The sequence below is a fragment of the Ambystoma mexicanum genome, chromosome 4p, assembly GCF_040938575.1.
Source record: "Ambystoma mexicanum isolate Mex_15411 chromosome 4p, UKY_AmexF1_1, whole genome shotgun sequence".
In the NCBI taxonomy this organism is placed as follows: Eukaryota; Metazoa; Chordata; class Amphibia; order Caudata; family Ambystomatidae; genus Ambystoma; species Ambystoma mexicanum.
Genome location: NC_090927.1, coordinates 969,470,963 through 969,496,179, shown reverse-complemented (window position 1 = coordinate 969,496,179; position 25,217 = coordinate 969,470,963). Strand labels below are relative to the sequence as shown.

The 25,217-nt window shown below is 48.9% G+C and overlaps 1 protein-coding gene across 1 annotated transcript in view; it reads left to right on the top strand.

Moving 5' to 3' along the window:
• LOC138452878 (uncharacterized) overlaps positions 1-25,217 on the top strand; it is a 337,850-nt gene that overhangs the window by 85,116 nt on the left and 227,517 nt on the right. Inside the window, exon 7 of the mRNA XM_069605225.1 lies at positions 9,428-9,620. Within this exon, the coding sequence (XP_069461326.1) occupies positions 9,428-9,620 (193 nt within the window). The remainder of the gene's footprint in view (positions 1-9,427; positions 9,621-25,217) is intronic.

The window sequence follows — 25,217 nt, the reverse complement described above, 5'->3', positions numbered from 1 at the left end:
CGGGTGCCAGAGGAAGGTGTTAAACCCATTACCCAGCCACAGTGGGATGTTGGCAAACCTGTATAGGAGCTGGGGCAGCACCACCATCTTCAGAATCCCTATCCTGCGTGCCACTGAGAGCGGGAGTTTGCTCCAATCTTGTTACTGTACTGTGAGATTTGTGAGATATTTTTGGTAGTTCTCCTCAAAGACCTGTTCAGTCTGACGTGACACCACAATGCCCAGGTAGGTAAAGACAGATTGGGCCCATGTGAATCCCAAGGCATCAGCGTGAGGGAGTGTACTGGCAGTGAGTGGAAACAGGGTGGATTTAGAGCAATTCACTTTGAGGCCTGCGATTCGGCCAAAGAGGACAACATCCTCCAAGATCGGGGCTAGATTAATATCCGGGGAGCGGATGAAAAGGAGGGCGTCGTCGGCGTATAGGGAAACTATGTCCGACGAACCGGCGATACGCAGGCCCCTGTGTGCATGACATTGGCAAAGCATGTCCGCAAATGGCTCCATCGCCACGGCGAAGATTAAGGGGGAAAAGGGACAGCCCTGTCTCGTACCTCTAGCTATGTGGAAGAGGGGAGAGCATCGGTCTTCGGTACGAACTCTGGCCACAGGATTGGAGTAGAGTAACCTGACCCAAGAACGGAAGGTGGGGCCGAATTTACATTTATCAAGCACCCGCCAAAGGTACTTCCACGAGACGGAGTCGAAAGCTTTTTGCATATCGAGTATCGCGGCCATTGCGTGGACATCCGGGCGCCTCAGGTTCAGGGAGGTGGATCATCCAGGAATAAATCCCGCCTGATCAGGGTGAATGATGTGTGGCATGTAGGGCGCGAGACGTAAGGCAAGTAGTTTGGCATAGATCTTAACATCGCAGTTGATGAGTGAAAGTGAGCGGTAGGAGCTGCATTGAGTGGGGGGTTTACCAGGTTTTAGCAAAACAGTTATTATAGCTTCGCAGAGCGAGGGGGGGAACTGACCCACTTCCAGGGACTCCTCCCAGAGGGCCACCAAGTGTGGAAGCAGAAGTGATTTGAAATGTTTGTAAAATTCGACGGGGATTCCATCCGAACCCGGGGATTTACCTGAGGAAAGCGAGTCTATAGCTTCCGAGAACTCCTCAGGTGTGAATGGATTCTCAAGGGAGCCAATAGTCTCAGGGGAAAGGGACGAGAGGGGGGGATTATCTAAGTATGCGTCGATTTCCGATGTCGTGGCACTGTCCACTTGGGCATATAGTGATTCATAGAAGGAGAGGAATTCGGAATTAATATCTTGGGGTGAAGTAGCCAGGGATCCGTCAGGTCTTTCTATCCCGGGGATGGGAGGGGCGCCAAATTCTCGGTGAAGGAGTCTAGCCATGAGGCGGCTCGGGTGTTCACCCTCGCCATATTTCCTCGCAAGGCCTGGACTGTCCAGGAACCTCAGTTCGCGGTCCGCAAAGGAACGGAAAGTATCCAGTTCTACTCCGATTGACGCAAGGATTTCGGGAGTTTGGTGTAGCGCGCATTGGGCTTCCAGTGTGGACAAAGTGGCCTCACATTCGGCAATTTCCCTTCGGATAGTTTTAAGGATACCGTTTTCCTTGGAGAGGGCAATATCTCTGATATAGACTTTAAAGGACTCCCAAATGGTGGCCTGCGAGGACACAGAGTTGGTGTTGATCTCGAAGAACTCCTCGATCGCCGACTCCAACTCAGAGCTGAAAACAGAGTCGAGAAGGAAGTGTGGTTTAATTCTCCAGTGTCTGGTCCGACCACGGTCTGGACCCCAGCACATGGTGATGGTCACCGGTGAGTGGTCAGAAAGGGTTCTGGGTAGGATCGCAAGGGAAGATACACTCCTTATGAGTATATCAGACACCAGCCACCTGTCAATTCGGGAATAGGAGTCTTGCACCGAGGAGTAGAAGGAGTAAGAGCAAGAGTCGGGATAAAGGAGCCTCCACGCATCTACAAGGGCCAGGTGGGGGAGAGACAAAAGTGTAGAGTAGGCAGCTTTAGTAAGCCGACGGGGTCGAGAGCCCGATCTGTCAAGGTCTACGTCGAATATTGTGTTGAAATCACCTCCCCAAAGGATTGGTAACAACGGGAAACTATCAAGGAGAGACGTGAGGTGTAGATAAAAGTCTGGATCATCAATGCTGGGGCCATAAATATTTAGCAGGACCACCTCTTTGCTTTGCAAGAAACCATGGAGTAGTACGTATCTGCCTTGGGGTCGATCAACATGGCTATGGGGCTAAACTTAAGGGTCCTGTGAATAAGGGTCATGAACCCACGGCTTTGGGTGGAGTAGTTGGTATAATACCTTTGAGGACCCCATATTTTAGCAAACTTTTCACAGAACTCAGTACGGGCATGTGTCTCTTGTAGGAACAGAACTTTAACCCCATGGCGCTGGGCCTGGAGCTGTAGTAGTCTCATTTTCTTGTGGTTCCCCAGCCCCTGCACATTCCAGCTCATAAATGTCAAGGTGTCTTCACTAAATGGGTCCGGGGCAGCCATTGGGAGTTGCAAGTAAATGGAGGGGTGCCCCCCGTGGACCGTGCACAGCTTGGTTAGGTCTGCAATACCATCGGTTTCATGACGCCCCGTACTCTACCCTAACTGTGTGTTCCAAGTCATTTTTAACAAATAACCCTGGACCCCCCACCCCCACTCACATCCCTCCCCCAAATTGAGGAATGACGACCCCATAACCAAACAACCAAATCCAAACCAATGGCATCAACGCCTGAGGGGCCTGTGAGCTGGCCTGGCGGCGATGCTCCGAACCGGGAGGCAATATGAGGATATCGTGGTGCCTAGTGATGGTATAGAGTATCACCCGGGCAGGGATCTCTCCGGATTAGCAAGGCACGGTGGCACCATAGGGAGACAGGGAAACCACTCATCCCGGATTTATGCACGCTATCGGATCATGACGATGTGTGGGTACAACAATACCTAATAAGGGCATGTCATGGTGCTAGGTGAATTCTGGAACGGTTCCCAACATCATCTGCTCAACAGTTAGTCTATGTTGTAGTAAATCAATGTCGCAGTACGTGAGCACAAGCGATAGGGAACCAAACATTAACAATGTATGTTGCAACTGGGGTCAGCCAGGGAATTGTTCATCAATGAACCTGGAGGCCTCCTCCGGAATCGTGAAGAAGTACACCCGGTTTGCATGTTCAATTCTCAATTTGGCGGGATATAGCATGGCATATTTGACCTGCAAGTCTCGCAGCCTCCTCTTCACCGCCAGGAAGGTTTTGCGCTCACGCTGGACCGCCACCGAGAAGTCAGGGTATAGGTGGATCCTGGCCGCACCCAAAAGAAGTTCTCCCTTGGCCCTCGCCGCCCTGAGGAGGGCGTCGCGATCGTGGACATTTAGGACTATGGCTATGATAGGCCGTGTGGTGCGCCCGGTCTCGGTTTTGCCATGAGCGCGCGGTGGGCTCTCTCGACTGCGAACTGCGGGGAGAGTTTTGGGGAGTCCAGCAGTCGTAATAGCATGCCCTCTACGTAGCCCTCCATGGGTTCCTGTATACCATCCTCCGGTACACCGATAATGCAGAGGTTGTTGCGTCTCGAGCGAGACTCGAGGTCCTCATTTTTCTTTTCCACCTCAGTGACACGGGCTGAGAGCGTGGAGACCTCCACCCGGAGGGAACTCAAGCCGTCCTCAGTGGTGCTCACTCGAGTCTTGATTTCAGCCACCCGACCATCGGTCCTCTCAATATGTGCCTTGATGGAGGATATCGTGCCGTTCATGTCGTCCAGTTTGCTTTGGAGTGTAGTGAACCCTTCCGGGATGAACTCCATTATTTTCTGGGAATCAGGCTGTTCCCGACCCGACGTCTCCGCCATTGGTCCCACCGGGGTCTTTGTAAACATGTTAATAGAGGATTGTTTCTTTCCAGCTCCCTTTGTCATGATGCCGGTAAAGAGTGGGCCTAGGCCCAGAAGGTGGCCGGGGATCCGGGGCCGGCCGAGGGAGCGGACAAGGCACTGGAGAGGGGACAATAGGGCTGTCCTGGGTGTCGTGGACACTCAGAGGGCCTCAATGACAAGGTAGAATGTAGTGTCGCAGATTGAAAACAGGGGGGCTGATCACCGATGACTGACAGATCAAGTGCCGAGGAGGCCTCCCCGGCCAGTAGGTGCACGTGGGACCAAGTAGTCAGTGGATGAGCCCACCGGTGCAGACGGCCCTAAGAGTCCCGTGAGAGGGCCGGGGCCCAAGGATCAGTATTCCGGAGCCGAGATGAAAGGGGCTGAGGCCTTGGGTGCTGGTGTAGTAGAGCGGATTGCCGGCACAGTATGTGTCAAACTTTGGGGCGGCCAACCACCCAGTTCAGTAGGCGCCGAGGGCAGCAGGGACACCAGGAGTCCTGACTTGGTAGTGTAGGCGGTGTGGGAGGCCACAATTTGCAGTGCATTCAGGTGGGACCGGAGGTCCAGCAAACGTGTGGCTCGATGAGGGGAGGCAACCCACGGTACCGGGTGCAATGGGTGCAGCTCCACAGCGAAGATCTCCCGTTAATGTTGCAGGAGAAGAGGCAAGTTCCGTGGGTGGGGGCCGACCCCGGCAGGCGTGCTAGCACCCAGAGGGTTCTAGGAAGGAGGGAGCCCAGTCTCCGCGTCCATCCAGTCCCCCAAGCAGTGTCCGTCGCTTGCCTTGGAAGCAGGGGCCTAGTGCAATAAGCAGGAGGAGGCAGGCAATGAAATCTGAAGGCCACCGCAGCGCACGCCCAAGCAACGGGGGTCCAGGCACCACTCGAGTCCACCGGGAGCGAGGAGATGGAAGCCCGGGTCGATTAGCACTGCGAGGCGGGCGGGAGAGTGGCTGGGCCCCAAAGCGACTCACCGTGGCAGCTCGAGGCGGGGACGTCTGGAGGGCTGGCCTGCAGCGAGATCCCCAGGGGTTGTAGAAGGCAGCACGCCACCCAGGGAGGGGCAGTGGAGCGGTTCACTCTGGGTCTCAATGACGGCCCCCAGGTCACAGTGAGGAGGTCGAGGGCACAGCGCGAGTCGCCGGGGTCCCGCGAAAGGCGGGGGAGGGTGGTACAGCGTGGCACAGCACCCCTCCCCCACAGCAGGCCTCAAGCCGCGGGTCACAGGCACAAACCCCTGGAGCCAAGAGCTGGGCCGGAGGAGCGCAAGCTCCCGGCCCGCTTCCAGAAGGCTGTAGCTCCGCAGTGGGGGTGAGTTAAAGGGCGGTGTTCAGGCAGCACACGCCCGACACCTCGAGCAGTCCGAGTGGGTGGTCGAATATTGGTGTTATGCAGGCAGCGAGGCAGGATTGTGAGAGGAAGGTGCCTCACAGAGCGAAGCATCAGGCGGCCATCTTCTTCGGGTGCAACAGCGCCGCCCCGAAACAAAGGTTTCTAAATAACGAGAATTAAGACATTGTGAATTCAAAAAGAGAACGGAATATCAAAAATAAGCAAATCCTAACATGTTGAGTTTTGAAATGAATACAACTTCAAAGTATACTCAAACAAAAGTATTTAACTTTAAAGAACACTTAAATTAAAGTATGTGGAGCTCTGGAGTGAATGCAACTTCAAAGTATAAAGGAAAACAAAGGTGTTGAAATTTGTTTACAGTGTAACTTTAAAATTTAAATAACAGAAAGAACAGTGAAACCAACTTGTATGAAAGCTACAAAAGGGAATATTTGCAAGTAGAACTAATTAAACAGTGGAAATCAAAATTAAGAAGACAAAGATACTTTCCTTTTTTGTGGTGCTCAACAAAATTAACCCTGGGCAAGGGAACCCTTGAGATTTGAGACATTTTGCCGGAGAACAGAGTCTCAAGGTTCCTTTGTGTTTGAACTATTGTGATTGAAGCTTGGGGAAGGGCACCCCGAGTCTTGATTGAGACTATATTACCTTGAGTCCAGAGCAGGTAACTCTGAGCTGTTTTATGGAATTGTTTTATGCTTGGGGAAGGGAGCTGAAAGTAAGCTGTGGGCTGGAAGAAGCTCAGGACTTCAAGTTTGACACTGCTTCTTTTGACTTTGACATCCCTACACATTTGTTAACTGTAGTTGTGAGGGCAAGAATAGGTTTTGGACACAGACAGACTTTTAAGTTGAACTCTTTGACTCAGACGTCCCTTAGTTTGGTTTGGGGTAAGGAAATCCCACCTCATTATAGGAAGAGTTATAACCATTCTAACATTTAAGTTAATACAGTATGTTATTTTGAACTCTGAATCTGTTGTCTGTGTTCTGCTTCTGTGTTCTGCTTGGTGATGCCTTCACACTACCCGATCCACCCTTCCCCCACTCTCCCTCCACCCTCCCACTCTATCCCCACTATCTCCACCCCAACCAAATCTCCCCCACTCTCTCTACCCCTCCCACCCACCACTCTCTACCTCCACCCACCCACACTATGCCCACCCACCCTATTCCCACACTCTCTACCCCAACCCACCCAACTCTCTCTACAACGCACCCACCCCACCCCCACTCTCTACCCCCTCTTCCTTCCTCTCACACTGATGCTTTATTTCTTACCCTCACACTCTTTAACTTACTCGCTCATATGACCTCTTGCTCATCATCGAGGGCACCCTCTCTCAATCGTTTCCTCCCTTGCTCTATTCTCCTTCCTTCTTATTCTCCTGCACACCCGTGCCCCTTATCGCATCCTCCTTTGAAACGTTGCACTCTCCTCCTTGCACCGCGGTTCTTATAAATGTAAAATACAAAGAACAACACTAAACGCCGAAACTATTGGCTTTGTCAATGTGTGTTTTAAAATGTACTTATCTCAGTCTGTCTTTTAGCCCAGCAGTGGCAGATATGACATGGCACCCTCTGTCGCAGGAGCCGTGATTTCTGCTAAGAACATCCTCTTTCTAGGAGTCTTTGCTAAAGCAGTATTGCATGTTTCGGCTGTTCTTTGAAGTCGTGCACTTGTGATATTTAATTTAATGTAATTTTGTCATTTGTATAGCACCTTTCACCATGGGTATGGTCCCAATGTGCTGTAGGTAGAAAGCCCTGACAGGGACCGAAATCCAAAGTCTGGGAACGTTGGGAGGTGCTAGTATGCGTGTGTGCATAATGGCCATTAAAGGTTATGAGGGCCTGGCCATGACCCTGTTACCCACCTACGTCTAAATGGCATGTGTATGGATGGGGTGAGGTACCTTGGTGAAATCGGGGTGTTTGTGTGTAAGAGGATAGACGATTATGTGTGCAGCTACGGTTTGAATCTTTTGTTGTGAAAGGTAGCTACGTTCTTATGACAGCGGTGTTGTGCCGACTGTCATTCGAGTTCTATATGTGAGAGCAGATGCGTGCAGAGTGCGGCCGCGCCTTTGGCCAATTCCAACTGTGTGCATTGCTAGAGGGGAAAGCATTGGTTAAGATCAAGGGAAGCGTAGAATTGGTCAATTCGGCATAATTCAGATACATCTGGGTGGATTGCATATGATGGGTGCATTTTGCATGCCTCCATCTAACATTCAGTCGTTACCTTGGGCATGTAAGCAGTATTGTCCCAGGGCAGTAAAGCATGGGAGCTCATTTTGCGCTTGCGTACCAGAAATGAAATACGTAAAAGCCTTATGCCGGGCTTTTACGCATTTTGTTTCCGGTACTCCACATTTCCATTAATTTGTATGGCAGAGAGCAGGGGTGGAACGTAGCCGCCACTCTATTCATCTCCAACATACAAATACTCCAGTATTTCCACCGGCATGGATTTTCATGCTGGTGCAAATGCTAGAGATTCCTATGGAGTCCACCAGGTTTTTACACCAGCAAAATGCTTTCGTACTCCATAGGAATCCATTGTAAAGGATGCCTCTATGCGTACATGGCATGCATTGTTTGCTCAATTTGCATGGTGGAGTGCAAAAGAGAGGTGTACGGGTGTGTACGCTGCCTGTTTTCCCTCCCCTTTTGCACTCTGCTATGCAAATGAGGAAAATGCAGATGGGGACTCGTGTATGTGAAAGTGTAAGCGTAATTGGAGAACAGTAGTCTGACCCCCACATGGTGTAAACACGTTACACTTTGCCTTTACGCCTTGTTTTACAGCTCTGCCCTATTTAAAATGACCCCAGAGTATGTTTCATTGCTAAACCTGAGAGAAAACCTTGGAAAGAAAAACAACTGTCTTCCACTGGTCCTTTATTCAAAATCATTTCCACATTTTCCTCACCTTCCACTTTAAGATCAACTAAGTGTCTGCATTCAAGCTTGAGTTCATTCTGAAAGAAGTGCACCAAAATGTCTGCAGATCGAGGGCCCAATTCGCTAAGATTTTTTGCAGGTCTTTTCATTGTCACAGGAGGTTGGAGAGATGCCCTTGAGTCGTCGCACATATCTCTGTTGTTTTTAAAGTGTTTAAACCTATTCCACAAGCAACCGTTAGATGGCAAAAGTCTATAAGATATGCGTATGTAAAAAAAAAAATGACACCGTAGTGTTGCTGGAGCAGGACATTTAGGCGCAGGAGCCGGTTTGGCTCGGCCAGTTCGGCGCAGGAGCCGGTTCGGCGCGGCAGCCCGCGCCGAACTGGCCGCACAGGAATGTCCTGCCCCGAAATGGGAGAGCGGCTATCAAGGGGGCACTTTGTGTAGACGTTTGTGTGCATTTGTGTGCATGCATAAAAGGGAGTCATTCACCAGGAACATCTGTTTTACTCAAGGCCTCCCATCAAGGCCACAAGGTTGGGTAAAGCATGAAAAAGTGTCGCAAATGTCGCAGAAATACAACCTTTCATTTTTAAAAATAAATGTGGCTAGTCAGCATTGCATTTCGGGCATCTTTCTGTACACGTCCGTTGAAGATGTACAAACATATGTCAGAAATGCTTGTGAATATGAGAAAGCGGCCGAGAAAAGCGGGGGCGCACCACCCATCCATGGAGCTTATGAGGGGACTCTGGATGCACCCCCACCCCCAATATTTATGTTTATAATAAAGGGTCCAAACAGTGTATTTTACACCACATTGTCCAAGGAAATGGGGAAAAGCCATAACTTGTAGTGTTACCGAATCATCCAATCATCGCGCCAAAACATCCCGTCTCCGAACTGGCCGCGGCGAATCGGCCCGCGGCGAACCCGTGGCGCCAAAACGGGGTGTACCGTAGTGTTGCTGCTAAAGTAAGCACATGTTCCTTTCTTTTGAAGTTGTGTATTTAAATGATAATTACAAATGTTCTTATTAACAAGCTCCTTTAGTCGCTATTTTCTGCAGGCCAGTTTTTCATTAGCAGATTTGTGGTTATTATGTTCTGTTGTGACAGCTGACATTTTGTTTTTTAAGGGGTTTAGTTGTGTGGGACAAGGGTCCGTCCTACCCATTCGCATACGCTGGCTGACCTCAGGGCTGAACTCTGTTTTGGTACCTCTAGTACTTGTTTTAATGGTGACGTTGTGCAATGTGCGCTATTACCACCCTGCAGGTGCGGAGTGCCCAGTTCATGGAGCTGTCAGAGGTGGAGAACCATGGTGACTTCTACACCATACAAGATGGCTGCCTGCACTCGCAAGACCAGCGCGGGGCGTACATCATGTATGACGTGGCCTTACGAGATTTGAAGGCGCTTGAGAAGGAGCTGCTGCTTGTGGCGAGCCATTACATTGAGAAAGATACAAGTAAGATGTCCATGAAATAAATGAATCATGTGTCACACGTGTGTTTTCGATGTTTGTAGGCATACACACACACAGGCAGACTCATAGGTGCTCTTTTTCGAGTTCCTTGTAATTTGCACAGAGCGGAGCTGCTACATTTACACTTTTCCCCTCTGCGCAATTTGAAACATTTGCACAGAGGAGTGCAAAAGTAAAGTGCAAAAAGGTGGCGTACAAGCTTGAACACCAGCCTTTTGCACTCTGCCGTGCCATGTATGAATGGCAGTTGGTATTTACAATCGATTCCTATGGAGTCCAGGGGTGGAATAGAAGCCAAAAGAGGCCCTGGAAATAATTTTCAAAGTGGCCCCATATTACACATTTTCAGCAAACCCAACCCTTTTCCTATGGGAACATTTGGAAATACCACACAAAAGAGGCCCAGGGTGCAGAGGCCTGCCAGGAAATCTCCAGAGTTCCCTATAGGCCAGTCCACCACTGATGGAGTCTTCCTGCTTTTTGCTGGTGTAAAATGTAGGCGGGCTCCAAAGGAATTCACAGCATTTGCGCCAGCTTGAAACTAAACGTTGGCGCAAATGCATGGAGAATCTGCATGGAGGTGAGGAAGGGGCAAGGGAAACCATAACTTAAGATCCTCCTCTCTGCCATACTGATGAATGAAAATGAGCCCTAACGGAAATGAAATGCCTAATAGCTTAAACAGGGATTTTACACATTTGCTTACGTTACAGCAGATTGAAAATGAGGTACATAGTAATTTGACAGTCTTACATTTGAAAAATGATTCCTATTCTAGTCCCTTGGCGTGTTACCTGTTGGCCATGTCATGATGGTTCAAGTGGTGGATGTAGGATGTCCCTTGTTTTCATAATAGCCCGTAGCCGGCTGTCCCCTGACTAGTTTGATAACCATCATGTCAGGCGTTGTAGTCCCTTTGAGTAGGAGGAATGGAAGCCTGAATCACTTCAGATTTGAATAAGCCCACAAGTAGTCATGACAAGTTGGCCAGGCTAGTAGCTGCTGAAAGGGGTGAGGAGGGTTTCCTTTTTCAGATCTTCTCTGAACGCTGGATGGTTGGTGTAGGACCTTCGTGATTATTCCAGAATGTTTCAGAGCTAGTTATGGACTTGTTTCTTTCAGGTGAATCACCATGAAATAGGTGCACCAATGTTTTTCAGAACAACATCTTCGATAAGATCAACATTTCCGATGCATTTTTGCACCATGGTAAAGTTTGCTCTCGTGCTAATACTATTTAAGCAATAGAATCCGAGGAGGGAGGACACTAATGGTCTGGTAATGTCCCAGGGTGTTAGTTAAAAGCCAGAGCAAAGGGAGGGCTTTAACGTAAGCCCCAGGGCATTATGAAACCTGTAATACCCCCCTCCAAGGGTCTTTTTCCAGTAAATAAAATAAAAGCACACAAATGCCCACCATTGATCGGGAACTAGGGACTACATGGAGTCCTTTCTCCCTTTCTATGGCCGCCATTAATTAAAAAGAGATACAAAAAAAGTAAACAAAGAAAGTAGCCGCCAGGAAATCGGGAGAAGGGACTACATGTAGTCCCTTCTCCCTTTCCATGGCGGCCAGTCGCAGAAAGGGAAGGAAGAACACGATGCGCGGCATGTGGGATGAGAGCAGGTAAGTCTTTGTCGGGCTGTTAATGACCCGGAGAGGGCCAATCAGATCGATTGTTTCAATCTGATTGTCCCTCCTGGGTACTAATACAGAGTAGCACTAGGGCAAAGTTTGCGCTGGTGCAAAAATGGAGTAAAAATGAACCTTTTTTGCACTAGAGCGCCTGGAGACCACCTTTGTGGTGGTAACGGTGTGCGGTACAAGTCAACATAACATTAAAGAACATAACTAAGGTAATTTGTGTCCTGGTGCTTATAACATGTGAAACTGCCCTTGTCATGGTGCAATGGTTTTGTAATATGTCCCAGTGTTTTTTAGAAATAGGGCAAACTTTGCCCTGGTGCTAATACTCTGACACTTTGCACTTGCACTGGTGCTGCGTTTCTGTAATCTGGCTCCAGGAAGTCGACCTGCAAGGTGTCACATCATAAATACTTCCATGATTCAAGAAAGATCATTTTTTCTACTTAACTGGGAGTTTTCCTATTTCTTTGCAATGAGATTGTTGGTGTGATTATCACTCTGTTGAAAGGCTTCCTAGTTGTTCTGTTTACATTTGTATAATTCCTTTGTTGGTGTTCTGCCAAAACATGGCAGGTAGAAGAACCTCTTGCATATGTTTGCTACATGCCATATCGAGTAGATTGTTTTTGTATTTGATTACCCTATTTTCACAACATATGAAAATATGATCACAACATATGAACATATGATACATTGCTTACACTGATTTGCAACCCATATTGGCCTCAGGTACCAGTGTAATCTCTGCAATTTCAGCAGGTATTTAGTCAAAAAGGCTAGTTCTGCGATGACATGTCCTCTAGTCTATTGGCCAAAGCCCTAGACCTCAATTTCTTTTCTCAGAATACTTACACATATAGATTACCCTAACTCCTTCCACCTATGGCGTGAAGTTGTTTATGTGTTAGCACTTAAAGAGGATGATGCCATTTGCTGTTATATCCATGTTCAGAGTCATAACAGCGTTATCTATATTGTTTTCAATTTAGACCTTTAGAGCTGTTTACTCACAAATAAGAGTGTAATTCATACTATAATTCAGTTTTGCAGTTTTCACCTCCACCAACCTTATCTCCACGCTCCCCCCACATCCACTCATATGGACGGACCACGCAGCCGTTCCATTCTCACTCCGGTCACCTATCCCCCACTCACGCATGGTTAACACTGGATCTTCCACCCGCATCCCGCTATGGGATAAAGTCTTAGTAATCCCATACCTAGCTGAAGCCCTGCTCTCCTCCCTCCCCGCCCTACCAGTGGAAGGAGGAATACCGTCCATCAGCCACTTCGATCTATGGCTCTCCAACACCTTCACACCTCTCACCCCCTCAAGACCAACCTCCAATAGACAAGGTCCCTCACCAAGATGGTTCAACCCTCTGCTCAAATCCCTCAAAACTCTCAATCATTCCCTTGAACACAGATGGCGGGCCAACGCATCTCCCCATAACAGAACAGCCTACGCCCATCAAACCCATATCTACAAAGCCAAAATCCGGAAGGCAAAAAAATCCTCTTAAGGAGGCAGAATCACTAACGTAACAGCGGCAAAGAACTCCACAAGACATCACAGAATTCATGTCCCTTCCTTGACCCCCCTCCCCCACACTCCTCTCAATCTCTCTGTAATGGCCTCTCGGATCAGTTCCAGAAGAGCACTAGAAAGCACTTGCACCATCGCCACGAAAATAGCAGCACTCCCATCCCCACCTCCGCCACGCCCACTTGAACCCTCCAACCTGCACCCCTCCCTCCCGATCTTCTGCTATTTCTCCCCCATCTCTAGACCCGAATTCCTTAAACTGCTAACCAGCAGCTGTCCGAATGCTAGAGAGACCCATGCTCTCCTACCCTCCTCAAAGAAATCTTTACCTCCACCTGTCCAGGTGACATTGGAAGAACCATCCTTAACTCCTGTCTCACCTCAGGCACCTTCCTGACAGTTTTCAAAACATCATATGTCAAACCCCTCCTCAAGAAACCTTCAGTTGACCCACTCCCTCCAGCCAACTACAGATCCATTTCTAACACACGTTTCCTAGCCAAACTCACTGACCGAACGGCCTAAATCCAGGTCTCCTCCTACACTGAATCCAATCACCTTCTAAACCCTGCACAGTCTGGATTCAGAGCCCTCAATGGAACTGAATCTTCCCTTGTTTCCATATGGGATGACCTCAAAAGCACAGCAGACATAGAGTACTGTGCTGCTCTCATACTCCTTGACCTCTCAGCTGACTTCAACACCATCGACCACAGCATCCTCATTGAGAGACTCCACTCCCTCGGCATAAGGGACGCAGCACTAAAGTGGATGTTTTCATTCCTTGCCAACAGATACCAAATTACCCACCTCCCTCCCTTCACCTGGACCTCTTCTCCCGGTAGGTGCATGCCTATAACCTCTTCTGTTCAACCTCTACATGAGGCCCATGAGGCCACTCCCCGCACTTATCAACTCACACAACCTCATGTGCTACAACTATGCAGACGATACCCAAATCATCTTTAAGATCCCCCAAGTTCACCTCCACCCCCCACCTTGGCATCGTTTCTTGCCTCACAGACATCGATCAGTGGATGATGGCCAGTCACCTCCTCCTCAATCTCGGCAAAACAGAAATCCTGCTCTGCGGCATGACAACTTTCTTCCCCCAAATCTCCCCCTGGCCTTCTTCCCTAGGCCCCTCCCCCTGTTATTGCCACCACAGTAAAAATCATGGGTTGCATCATGGACGCTGAAGTGACACTCTAACACCACATTAACACTGTCCAAATCTTTCTACCTACACCTTTGCACTCTGACACATCTTGCCTTACCTCTCCTACCCCCCACAGAGTCACTGCTGTCTTGTCCATTGTCTTCTCCCGCCTCAATTATGTCAACTCCCTCTACCTAGACACACTTGCTTACCAACTCAGAAAGCTCCAAAGGATGCAGAACTCAGCAGCCAGGCTCTTCCTTGGCCTCGGCCCTGGAAAGCACATCACACCCGCTCTCCATGTCCTCCACTGGCTCCCAGTCAGATGATGGGCCACCTTCAAATCCATGTGCATCACACACTGTGCCCTCCACAAGACAGGACCAACATTCCTTGAACAGAAATCACCCGCTACTTACCCAACAGAAACTTGCATCCAAGCACTGCACTCCTCCTTGCAATCTCCAGCTTCAAATCGACTAGAACAGGAGGCTCCTCTTTCTCTGTCCATGCCCCCACTATCGGGAATTCAATGCTGCTTAAAATCTGACACATAGAGGACCACTTGGCATTTCAGAAGGCCCTCAAGACATGGTTATTCCCATGGCCCCCTGAAACACACTACCCCCTGAGCTAGGCAACCACCTCAAGATGGCCAAGGCAGCAAAGAACTTCCATGATATCTCCAAATAACAGTAAAAATAATAGTACAATTTCAAGTAGAACACTGGAGAGAGTCAATGTCACATCCACAAAATCAACAAAGCCAGCCGGAGCCCATGGGTACGTAGCACACTCCCTGTTTATGGAAGATAGCCGATGGCAAGGACAATGACCCGCAACCATACATCACACCCTACGACATATCGCACAACAACTCTACCATTAGAATGCAGCTATCCCCAGGACACAAATTTAGTCTAGCTGGACACATAATGTCTATTTTACTCTTGCAGACTCTTCTATAAAATTTAAAGCACCCATCCACTTTCCAGCTCGATATGGGTAGCTAGTAGGGACTTGGCCACCACTACCCAAATTCGCTTTGGCTAAAATGCACACACACACTCTAATATCCTCTGTTCCACTCTCTCAAACCTTGGACTACGGTCCCCAGAGGATGTCACGTACAGCAGTTGGAGGCCATACCAATGGGATAAAGGCGCTACACAAAAGACTAATTACATTACATTATGTTCACAGGACCATTCAAGTATAATTTTAGTTTTACACTTGTTTAGAGATAAGTTGTGCTCCTATCCCACTTTCTACTTTCTATAGATGTTGAAGAGCTACGTAAATCATTGCAACCTGGATGGAATTATCTACATATGACAAAAGTTGAAAAATAAAGTTTTTCTTGTCTTTTAACAACATTTCTTGTTTTTCTTACTAAAAGGGAGGGCGGGTTTGGGTGGTATTCTTTTGCTGTGATGCTTTTTATTTGTTATTGTCAATTACTTTTCGTGACAAATTCATTCATTTGCAGAATTTTCAAATACCTACATTTCTTTATATTACAAATCCCAACCAATTCACATTACAGCCTGTTTCCGTATTCATTTCAAGAAAGTTACTACACTGATAATAAAAAAAAATGAGTACTTATTATGTCTCATACAGCAAAACTCTTATTATTTTCTATACTAATATTAATCTCACTTCCTGGCACCTGGAATTATTTCCTTACATTCTCTGTAATATTTTTAAATGGGTTTTCTTCTTTCATTACAAAATAGCGAATTACAAGTTTTCCCAAACATTTATGTACAAAGTGCATACATGAAACTCATTAATCTGAGTGCATACTTAAAATTATTATATTGATTATATTGACTTCCTTTTCACATTTTTTTATGCTTTCTTTAATGAGCTGTAATGAAGTGACCTCACGTCCACCGTCACATGGACCTGAAGATGGTATGCACAACTCCCAGAGATCAGTGATATTCCCAGATTGAGCCATCCAGTCCATTCTAGAAAACACTACATTCCAGAATTGCAACTCCCAGATGTCCCCTATGTGCCTGAGGGGAAAACTGAGACCATATTCAGCGGTGCCCTCTATAGATTCGGTATGGCAGATACTGTTAAGGACATGGGAGAATATTGTCCAATGCCAGGATGTCCAGACTCTGTAATAGAGAAACATGCCATTTCCCATAATCCTCTGTTCTCTAAAAGGAAACCCCAGAATCACAGTTACAGATTTGGAAGCAGGAAGGTGATGGGGAAAATAGGAGTGACCCACAGGAGTGGTGTCCTCCACCAAACAGGATGTTCATGGGGAACCTCTGCTCCTCACCCATTTAACACTCAGAGGGACAGGAGGAGGTGCACCACTCAACTATACAGCCACATGATATCCAGAGGCAGCTCACCTCCTTTCCCACAGTGAGAAGAGACCTTGACACCCCATCATGGCTGCCAGCACGATGGGGAATACAATCTCTTTCTGCAACTACTTCCTTCATTGGAATCAGTGGAAATAATATCCCCATTGTGCCACCGGCAGGAGAAGGGCCTGTGTAAAGCTAACTCCAAGCACAGCAATGAGTGGGAGTTTGGTGGTGGAGAACAGCATGTGGGGAGTGCTGGACTGGAGGTGAGGTGAGAAGGAGCAGGAGGAAGGGAGTGGAGAGAGGTGGCCAGTGAGGAGGGGAAATGATTGGAGGTGGTGAAGAACAAATAGGTAGTCAAGGAGGAGAGTTGGAAGACGAGTAAAGAAGAATTGAGGAAGGGTGTTGTGGCAGCGTTTGTAGGCGGCATTAAAGGATGAGAGGAGGGTATACAGAAAGAGGTGATTAGAAGTGATATCTTGGAAGGAGAGGAGGAGAATTCAGTGAAGGAGTTTGGAGGAGATGGCACTCCAGGCCCAATGAAGGAAGAGGTGGTAGAGGGGCTAGAGGTGACCCCTAAGCCTGTAAAGAGTGACCCTGGATAGTATAGAGGAAGGAGAGCATTTCAGAGCATTAGGTAGGTGCAGGGGAAGTGCCCAACTAGAGAGGCAGGGAAAGGAGGGGAGGCGGGAGATGCGGTTGAGAAGGGTCCCAAGAAATGAAGAGGAGGGTTGTTGATGGACAATAATCTAGAGCAAGCACAGAGAGAGGGTAACACACCCTGAGCCATGGTCATGTAGCAGGAGCTTGGGCAGAGGTACGAGGCATCAAGGAGGAGGAAAGGAGAAAGAGAGGGACGGGGAGAATACAATCTGCAGGAAATACCCTCCTAGGTACAAGATTTTTGCAAGTCATAGAGGGAGCAGGCAAAGATGGGGGCATTGGGGACCAGGGCATGGAGAGGGGGAGGTGAAGAAGGCGCCCTGACATAGCCGATGTATGAAGGTTAGGTGGCTAAGCCTTTTGGTGGAAGCACAAGGTCCCTTGCCAGCTCATCCAGCCATACCTACCACCTCTGCCCAGGGCCCAATGTGCAGTTGCACTCAGAAAAAGGGATGACCCAGGGGCGCTGTTGGGCAGCCGACAAGATTGCCGCTTAGCTTTCCAGCTCTGCATTTCGGACTGCGTAATCCTGTAACCGCGGCAGTGGCTCTACGCGATACGGAGAGCTGCAAACTCCAAACTCGAGTTCCTTTCAGGAGCGGTGCAACTGATGCGAGTCTGGGAGCTGAGGGAAGTGCCGTTCCCGCTCCAAGTCTTGGGGCCGGAGCACTGCACGGACCGCCAGAGGCTGTTGCGGCGCCACAGCGAAACTGTCCTCGGCTGACTCCGGAGCCTTATCCTGTGATTGGCCCTGGTGGAGGCGGTGCCCCGGACTATACAGCATTGGACAGGGTGGTGGTGGGGCCCCGGACTGTGCACCGCATGACACGTCTGAGCTGCCGGGCAACTGCTTGGTTTAAAACAATTTCCTGCCCGGTCCGGCACTGGCGGTCACGTCGGCTGTGGAATTCCACGGCTGAGTGTGCGTGCAAGCCCTTGGTCTCCCAGTAGGAGACACTTGTACCTGAGAACATCAAAGAGGCCTCGGTCACACCACTTCTAAAAAAAGGCAATATTGATCCAGCTGAAGTTGGCAAATATCGACCCACAACCAATGTTCCTTTTATTCTTAAAACCCTGGACAAAATTGCATATATGCAGTACCAGGCATTCACATAAAATCAGGACATACTAGCTGCCCAGCAATCTGGATTTCATTCCAATCACGGGACTGAGACAGCTTTACTGGATTTGAAATCCCATATTGCAGGCCTCATCGAGGAAGAAAATATAGCACTGCTTTTGCTTCGTGATCTATCCCCTGACTTTGATCTCGTTGATCATAGGCTTTTGGCGGATAGACTACAATGGCCAGATGTACTCCCTCGGCCACAGCATGGTTTAGATCATTCCTGGGCCCAAGAAGCATGAATGTTACTAAGGACAATGCACTTTCCAACAGTACAGTACTTACCTTTGGGGTGCCCCAGGGGTCATGCTTGTCACCATTGTTGTTTAATGTTTATTCAAGACACCTGTGTGATCTGTCTACTATGGGTGCTTATTTCGTAAATTATGCCAATGACACACAGATTGTTCTGAGGTTATCTGGGGTGTACATCAACGATTCTGTGCACATTACCAAGATCTTTACTGAGATTCAAAAATGGATGGCTATGAATTCACTTGCTCTTAACAACTCAAAGACTGAGCTTCTTGGGCAGCCAACAACAATTAAAAAAGCTTGACCCAAAATATGACAGCTTCACCATTGCCCAGCATGTCATTCCTGTCTCCAAAACAGTAAAGACTAGGTGTTTTGTTTGATCCCCAACTATCCTTCAATCGTGAAGTTAGCTACCTTAAATCCTCCTGCTGCTACTACACCCAGTTACTTTGGCATATTCACCCATTCTTGTCAAACGCAAATCTTGCAATGATAGCAGCTGCTATCATAAAGTGCAAACTAGATTACTGCAACAGCCTATTAATAGGCACTTCACAGACAAATCTAAAAAAATTGCAGATAATTCAGAATGCTGCTGTACATGCCGCCTGTGGTCTCAGGTGCAAAGTTCACGTCACAGAAGCCAGAAGGAGTCTACACTAGCTACCTATTCAAGACTGGCTACAACATAAAGGTTAATTCATAGGGGGTAATTACGATTTTGGAGGCAGCCATGCCCTTAATAAGGGCATGGCTGCTTCCAATCTCGGGTCCGGGTTCCTTGAATGAGGAATTACCCGGCCATTCCAACCTTGGAGGACCCGGTAATTCCTCAGTCAATGAACCCATCCCCATTCGAGCCCCCATAGGGAATGGGGAGGGAGCTAACAACGGGCCCGTTAATAACGGGCCCGCTGTTAGCTCCCTGGTCTGCTAGCGGGACCCGCTAAGGGCACCTGGTTTTACCAGGCACCCTTTGCGGGTCCCACGAGCAGACTCGTAATAGGGCGGTAAGGGGTTAACGGTGCCAGCACCTTTGCCGGCGCTGTTAACCCCTAACTGCCCAACTCGTAATGACCCCCATAGTGTTTAAGTGCCTCTGTGATGAAGCGCCATCCTACCTGACAACTAGACTCATGAAAAAGCCTAACTCCCAGGCCAAAACCAGGCGACTTCCCCCAAACAGTCATCGCAAAGATTCTCAGTTACAGAGACAGAGATCACCTGCTTCGCCTTGCCAGAGACAGGAAGGAACTGCGCCTGGGCTCCCACACCATCCGTATTTTTCCAGACTTCTCACTCTCAGTGCAACAGGAGAGGAGGCAATTTATAGGGCTCAAGAAGGAGCTGTGTGATCGTGGCATACAATATGCAATGTTGTTCCCTGCTCGATTGAAATTCCAATTCCGGGGCAAGTTATATTTCTTCACGGTCCCCAATGAAGCGGTCAAGTTCAATGAGGCACAGATACCGATCCTTGACCATGTGGAGCCTGAAGAACCGGGGCAGAACCAGGGCTGAGTGAATCGACCCCTGTTGTTGGCGCCTCTTACATCCACGAGCGCAAGAGTACACTTTCTACTCCTCAGTGCAAGGTATGTCTTCGTACATTGACATGTTTTTGGTCTCTATGTCAATAATGAGCAGAGTAGTAGATATTGTTAATTTGCCTCGCACACTTTCCGACCACTCCCCAGTCCTACTGACATTGAAAATTGAGAGGGCCTTGATGGCAGGCAGCTCCTACCGCTTTAAGTCGGAAGCGCTTCGAGACATAGTATTCAAGGCTGACATCAAATCTACTATTGATACCTTCTTTACATTCAATACAGCGGGTGAGACCACATGCGGGACTAGGTGGGAGGCATAAAAAGGTGTATATCAGGGGTATGTCGATCTCCAGGGAGGCTGGGGTACTTAGGGCTATCAGGGGTGACCTACAACGCAGTGAAACCAAGCTTAAGTCCTTGGAGTTGGAGTACACCCTCTGATCACTTCCACAACTCCTTGCCCAAATTCGCTCTGAACTAGAGTGCTTTGAAAAGCATGCCGTTAGAGAGGCCCTCTACTTCTCCCAACCACAAGCAGCCAAAAAATATGGGGAGCGGGAAAGACCTGGGAGGACGCTGGCTCGGCTGGTTAGAGCCGAAACTGGACGCACCTACGTGGACTGTATCTTAGATGGAAACAGGAACCCTCACTGGCGGACTGTGATATACATGGGGTGTTGCGGGACTTTTACGGATACTTATACGCCTTCAACCCCCTTCGAGGCCCCCAGCACATACATTCTCTCCTTGAGGGGATCCCATTGTCACGTCTTAATTCCCAAATCAGGGAAAATCTAGAGGCCCCCATATCCCTGGAAGAAATTCTAACAGTGGTCTCCAATCTGCCCAAGGGTAAAGCTCCGGGCCCTGACGGGCTCACATCGGAGTTCTACCAAGAACATGCTGCCCTACTTGCCGTGCAGCTTCTGGAAGTATGGGAGGAGGCGTTGAGTAAGTATCATCTTGCCCGCATCTCTACGGGAGACAACCATGACCATTCTGTTGAAGCTGGACAAACCGCCTAAAGAGTGTGGCTCCTACAGGCACCTTTCACTCATGAATGTGGACACCAAAATATTTGCAAAGGTATTAGCAAACTGACTGCTTCCACTGATGCCTCATATGATCCACGCCTATCAAGCAGGCTTTGTCCCCGGTAGGTCCACAACCCTTAATATCAGGCACCTATTTGATGTGATGGCCAGAATTGACCCTGAAGCAACAGCTGTCGCTGTAACTATTGATGCCCAAAAGGCCCTCAACATGGTCTCTTGGTAATACCTATGGTTGGTACCTGAGAAGATTGGGATTGGCCCTGGGATGTTGAGCTATATCAAGGTACTCTACACACTCGTCCATCGGCCAGAGTGCTCATTAACTCATGTGTATCGGAACCCTTGGTACTGGGGAGGGGAACACGCCAGGGCTGCCCACTCTCCCCGATCCTTTTTGCCCCTGTAATCGAGCCAATGGCGGACATGATCCGTACCCGCCATGGATATCGGGGGATCCGCCTCAGGGGATCAGTGGAGATATTCTCACTCTACACTGATGATGTACTATTGTATATTAGATAAACCTAGACCCAGTCCCGTGTTCCCGTTTACTAGTGGCACTAAAAACCCACAGGGTGAATATCCCCTCCACTGGTCACCAAATGGAATTAGATATCTGGGGGTGGCAGTTTCAGGTGCAAAGCCCTCTCCATTGAAAAACCACTACCTAGAGGCCGGGGGTTATGTGATGAGCACATTGAACAGATGGAAGGCACTGCCTCTTACAATGGCAGTAAGACTGTCCCTGAATAAAATGATACTAGTACCTAAACTACTATATTATTCATTAATGTCCCAGTGTGGCCCGGCAAACCCTTCTTCACTAGATTGCACGGGCACTTCGCACAGTTCCTGTCGCACACTGGGGCAGTCCTGAAGAAGTGGATGGATATGACCCCTCCCTATGACGGGTGGATTCAGGGCCCCACATCTCAACCTATATTGGGTAGCAGCACAGGCTCAGTTCACCACCCACTGATATGAAGGGACCTCACAGTCCCGACATGTCAAACTTGAACAACTGGCGGCGGGAAGAGCTGATCTAAAAACACTGATTATTGACCGCAAATACAAAGATGATTGCCCGTTCGACCCAGTGGCATCTACGATACTAGCCTGGCACACCATCTGGGCTACATATAGCACTGCATACCCATGCTATAAATGGCTCCCAATGTGGAGATTCCCTGTGCTTGGACCTACCTGGGATGCTGCAGTAGTGAGACGCTGGGAGTGCTTGGAGCATAAGGTTATGGCTGACTTGCTCCCACATGGTACATTTATCTCTCCATTAACCTGTCGACGGGAGCATTCTTGTACGGGGGTGGAACTTATACAATATTTTAGACTTTGGGCGGCAGTGATTGCACAATGGCCTGGTTTCCCGGCCGAACTACTGAGACTGAAACATTAGTACACATTGCAAACTCCAGTGGTAGTCAGCAGCTACTCTCTACACTATACAAAATCCTGCTGAATAAACAACCATCCCCGTCCTCTAAGGTGAGAAGCAGCTGGGGGGATAGAACTATTCGATGTACAATGGAAGAAAAAGTGCGGCTATGAACGTCAGATTTTGATGTATGCAATACAAACTACTGAACAAACTGTACTATACTCCCATGAAACTCAGCAGAATGTACGAAACCACTGAATACTCTTGCCCTAGATGCTGCCCTACCCAAGCGGACCGTATGAACATGTTCTGGGACTGCAGTCGACTGTAGACGTTCTGGAAGACTGTCCTAGACACACTATCCAAAATGGTGGACATACCCTTCGCTCACTCTCCATTGGGAGCTCTATTCGGGTAATGAGAGAAGGTACCAAACAAGAGACTTTGTGAATATAGGCTGCATGTTGGCCAAAAGATGTATAATATTGAAATGGAAAGACGCCTACCCACCCAATGACAAGGCTTTGTTGTCGGCACTATCCTGGGCTCAGATTTCTGAGAAACTATATATCACTATACTGTCCCCCACGTCTCGTCCCAAGGATATATGGACCGAATTTAAGACTTACTTGTCTAACCTTACACCCAATACTTGAATGCCCAACATAATTGGTACAGCTGTGATGTATATTGTAATATGACCATTTGTTCCCACTGAATACTTGCCCAAATAGATTCTGTATGACTAGGTTCACATTGTGTACTCTTACCATGGGAGCGGGAACTCTCTGCCCGCTCCCATGGTAAGCGGGGCTACCCACGACCGCCCCCACCTCCGCCTGCTATCATCTCCAACTATGGCACTCGAGCTGTCGTTGATTCAAGAAGCCGACCGCATCAGCCCTCCCAGGCGGCCACTGATCACAAGCACAGCAGCCAGGCCAAGTGGGCTGAAACCCACCGGAGGGAAACAGCTATCGAGAGCACCGAGAAAGGATCACCAGAAACTCGGCGTCCACCCAGTTGGGGACTTACTACGCATCGCAGAAGCAACTCCCCCATGGTCGGACTCACGCCAAGACTCACCAGACTCACTAGTGCCACGCATGGACCCCCTGCCGACCGCCACTGAGCCAGCACCCCTGCCGCCGCCAGCCGGAGGGCTGACGAGGCCAGGTCTCGCCGGGGTGGAGGCAGCGGGGGCACAAGCGAACTCAAAGGGCCATCCTCCAGCGAGCAGCGCCCCAACACAAAACACCGTGAAGCTACTTACCTCGAATGAGGCAGCTCCGGGTCTCTCTCCTCCCATTGGGAGCGGGGGGGCCTTGCGACGCCACGCAACGCCTGAGGGAGGTGAGGGCTCTGGACCGCTGGAAGGCGACCAGGAGAGGCTCTGGTGGCAGACACCCCCAGCTCCTTTCCTGGCTTGGAGGAGGATGTCCCTGCAGGACCGAAGCTTACAGCCGCTCAGATCTACATCGCCCCGGATGCCGCAGACGAGCGCCCTCTACTGGTGGGAGGCGACTTGGATGTCCCTCCAGCGATGGAGTCTCGCGCGGCAGGAGCAACGCCGGAGACCCCGGGAATCAGTACAAAAAAAACCACCTAGATACATGGGTAGACATAGAGTGCATAACAGGAAAATGCCCACTTTCACACCCCAAAAAGCAGATAAAAAAAAATCTAAAACGAATTTCAACACTCCCACAACAAGCAACTAAAAACAAGAAAACAACTCAAATACAAGAATCCTTGAACCCCCCGAAGAAGAGGGAAACCAAACTTCACCCCGCCAACGGGTAAGAAGGAAACAGGGGCACTCAAAAAGCAAGAAAACCAAAAAAACACAACGAAAAACAAAAACACACAGCAAAAGTCAAATTCTAACAAGGTGCTCTCCAAAATTGTGCAACATAACTCATTGAAAGACTTTTTCAAAAGCCAGGCCAAACAGAAATACGATATTCTGGAACTTTCCAACGCAGATATCCTAGAAGCTGTTCAGGAATCCTCTCCACCGCCTAAATCATGCAAAACCACTGTCAGTCCAGGAACTACTGCAACCCCAATCCAATACAAACCCCCCACATCTCAATTCCAGAGGAGTCCCCAGACACTGTTGAGCAAACCCTCGAAGAAACCAACAACGAACTGCCCAACGTGGCAAACAAATCTCACCTACCAACAAAGAAGTCAGCATTACCGAGAGTTAAGTCACCCAGCAATGGCGAAAGCAACAGCGAAAACGGCCCTCCAGTCAATCTTGAAACACGGGAGCTGAAATCCTTAAACCTCTCACCGTCACCAACGACGGAGCTACCTTATGCATTGCCAAAGTCCACCCCTGAAGCAACGACCCCCAACACGTCAGGGAATAAACTGGGAGCCCACCAGTTGAACTCCCCTGAGGGTTCGATCATCACGGCACCTAAACTGCATACACCCTCTCGACCACAAAGAAGGTCACAGTGGGAAAGACCGAACAGAGAGGAAAGCCCTCATCCATCAGACGACCAGCAACAACACAACCATCCCAGAGCGTGGACAAACAGAAATGACAGAATTTTCTCGCCACCCCTGAGCCGAAAGTCCTGCAACCAGTCCCTATACACCCCCGCAAGGTCAGTGAGCAGAAACAAAGCATCCAACCTGGCCCAAAAGGACACGCCATCGAAAAAAAACGGACATGCTCACAATCATGTCAGCAATCACAATCGCCCTTGCACCATTCTGCAAACTGTACGAATCGTTAAATGACACTATGAAAGACCACACAACAGTCTCTGCAATGATCCACACAAAATGGATATTCTTGGAGGGCTACGTGACAGCAATGG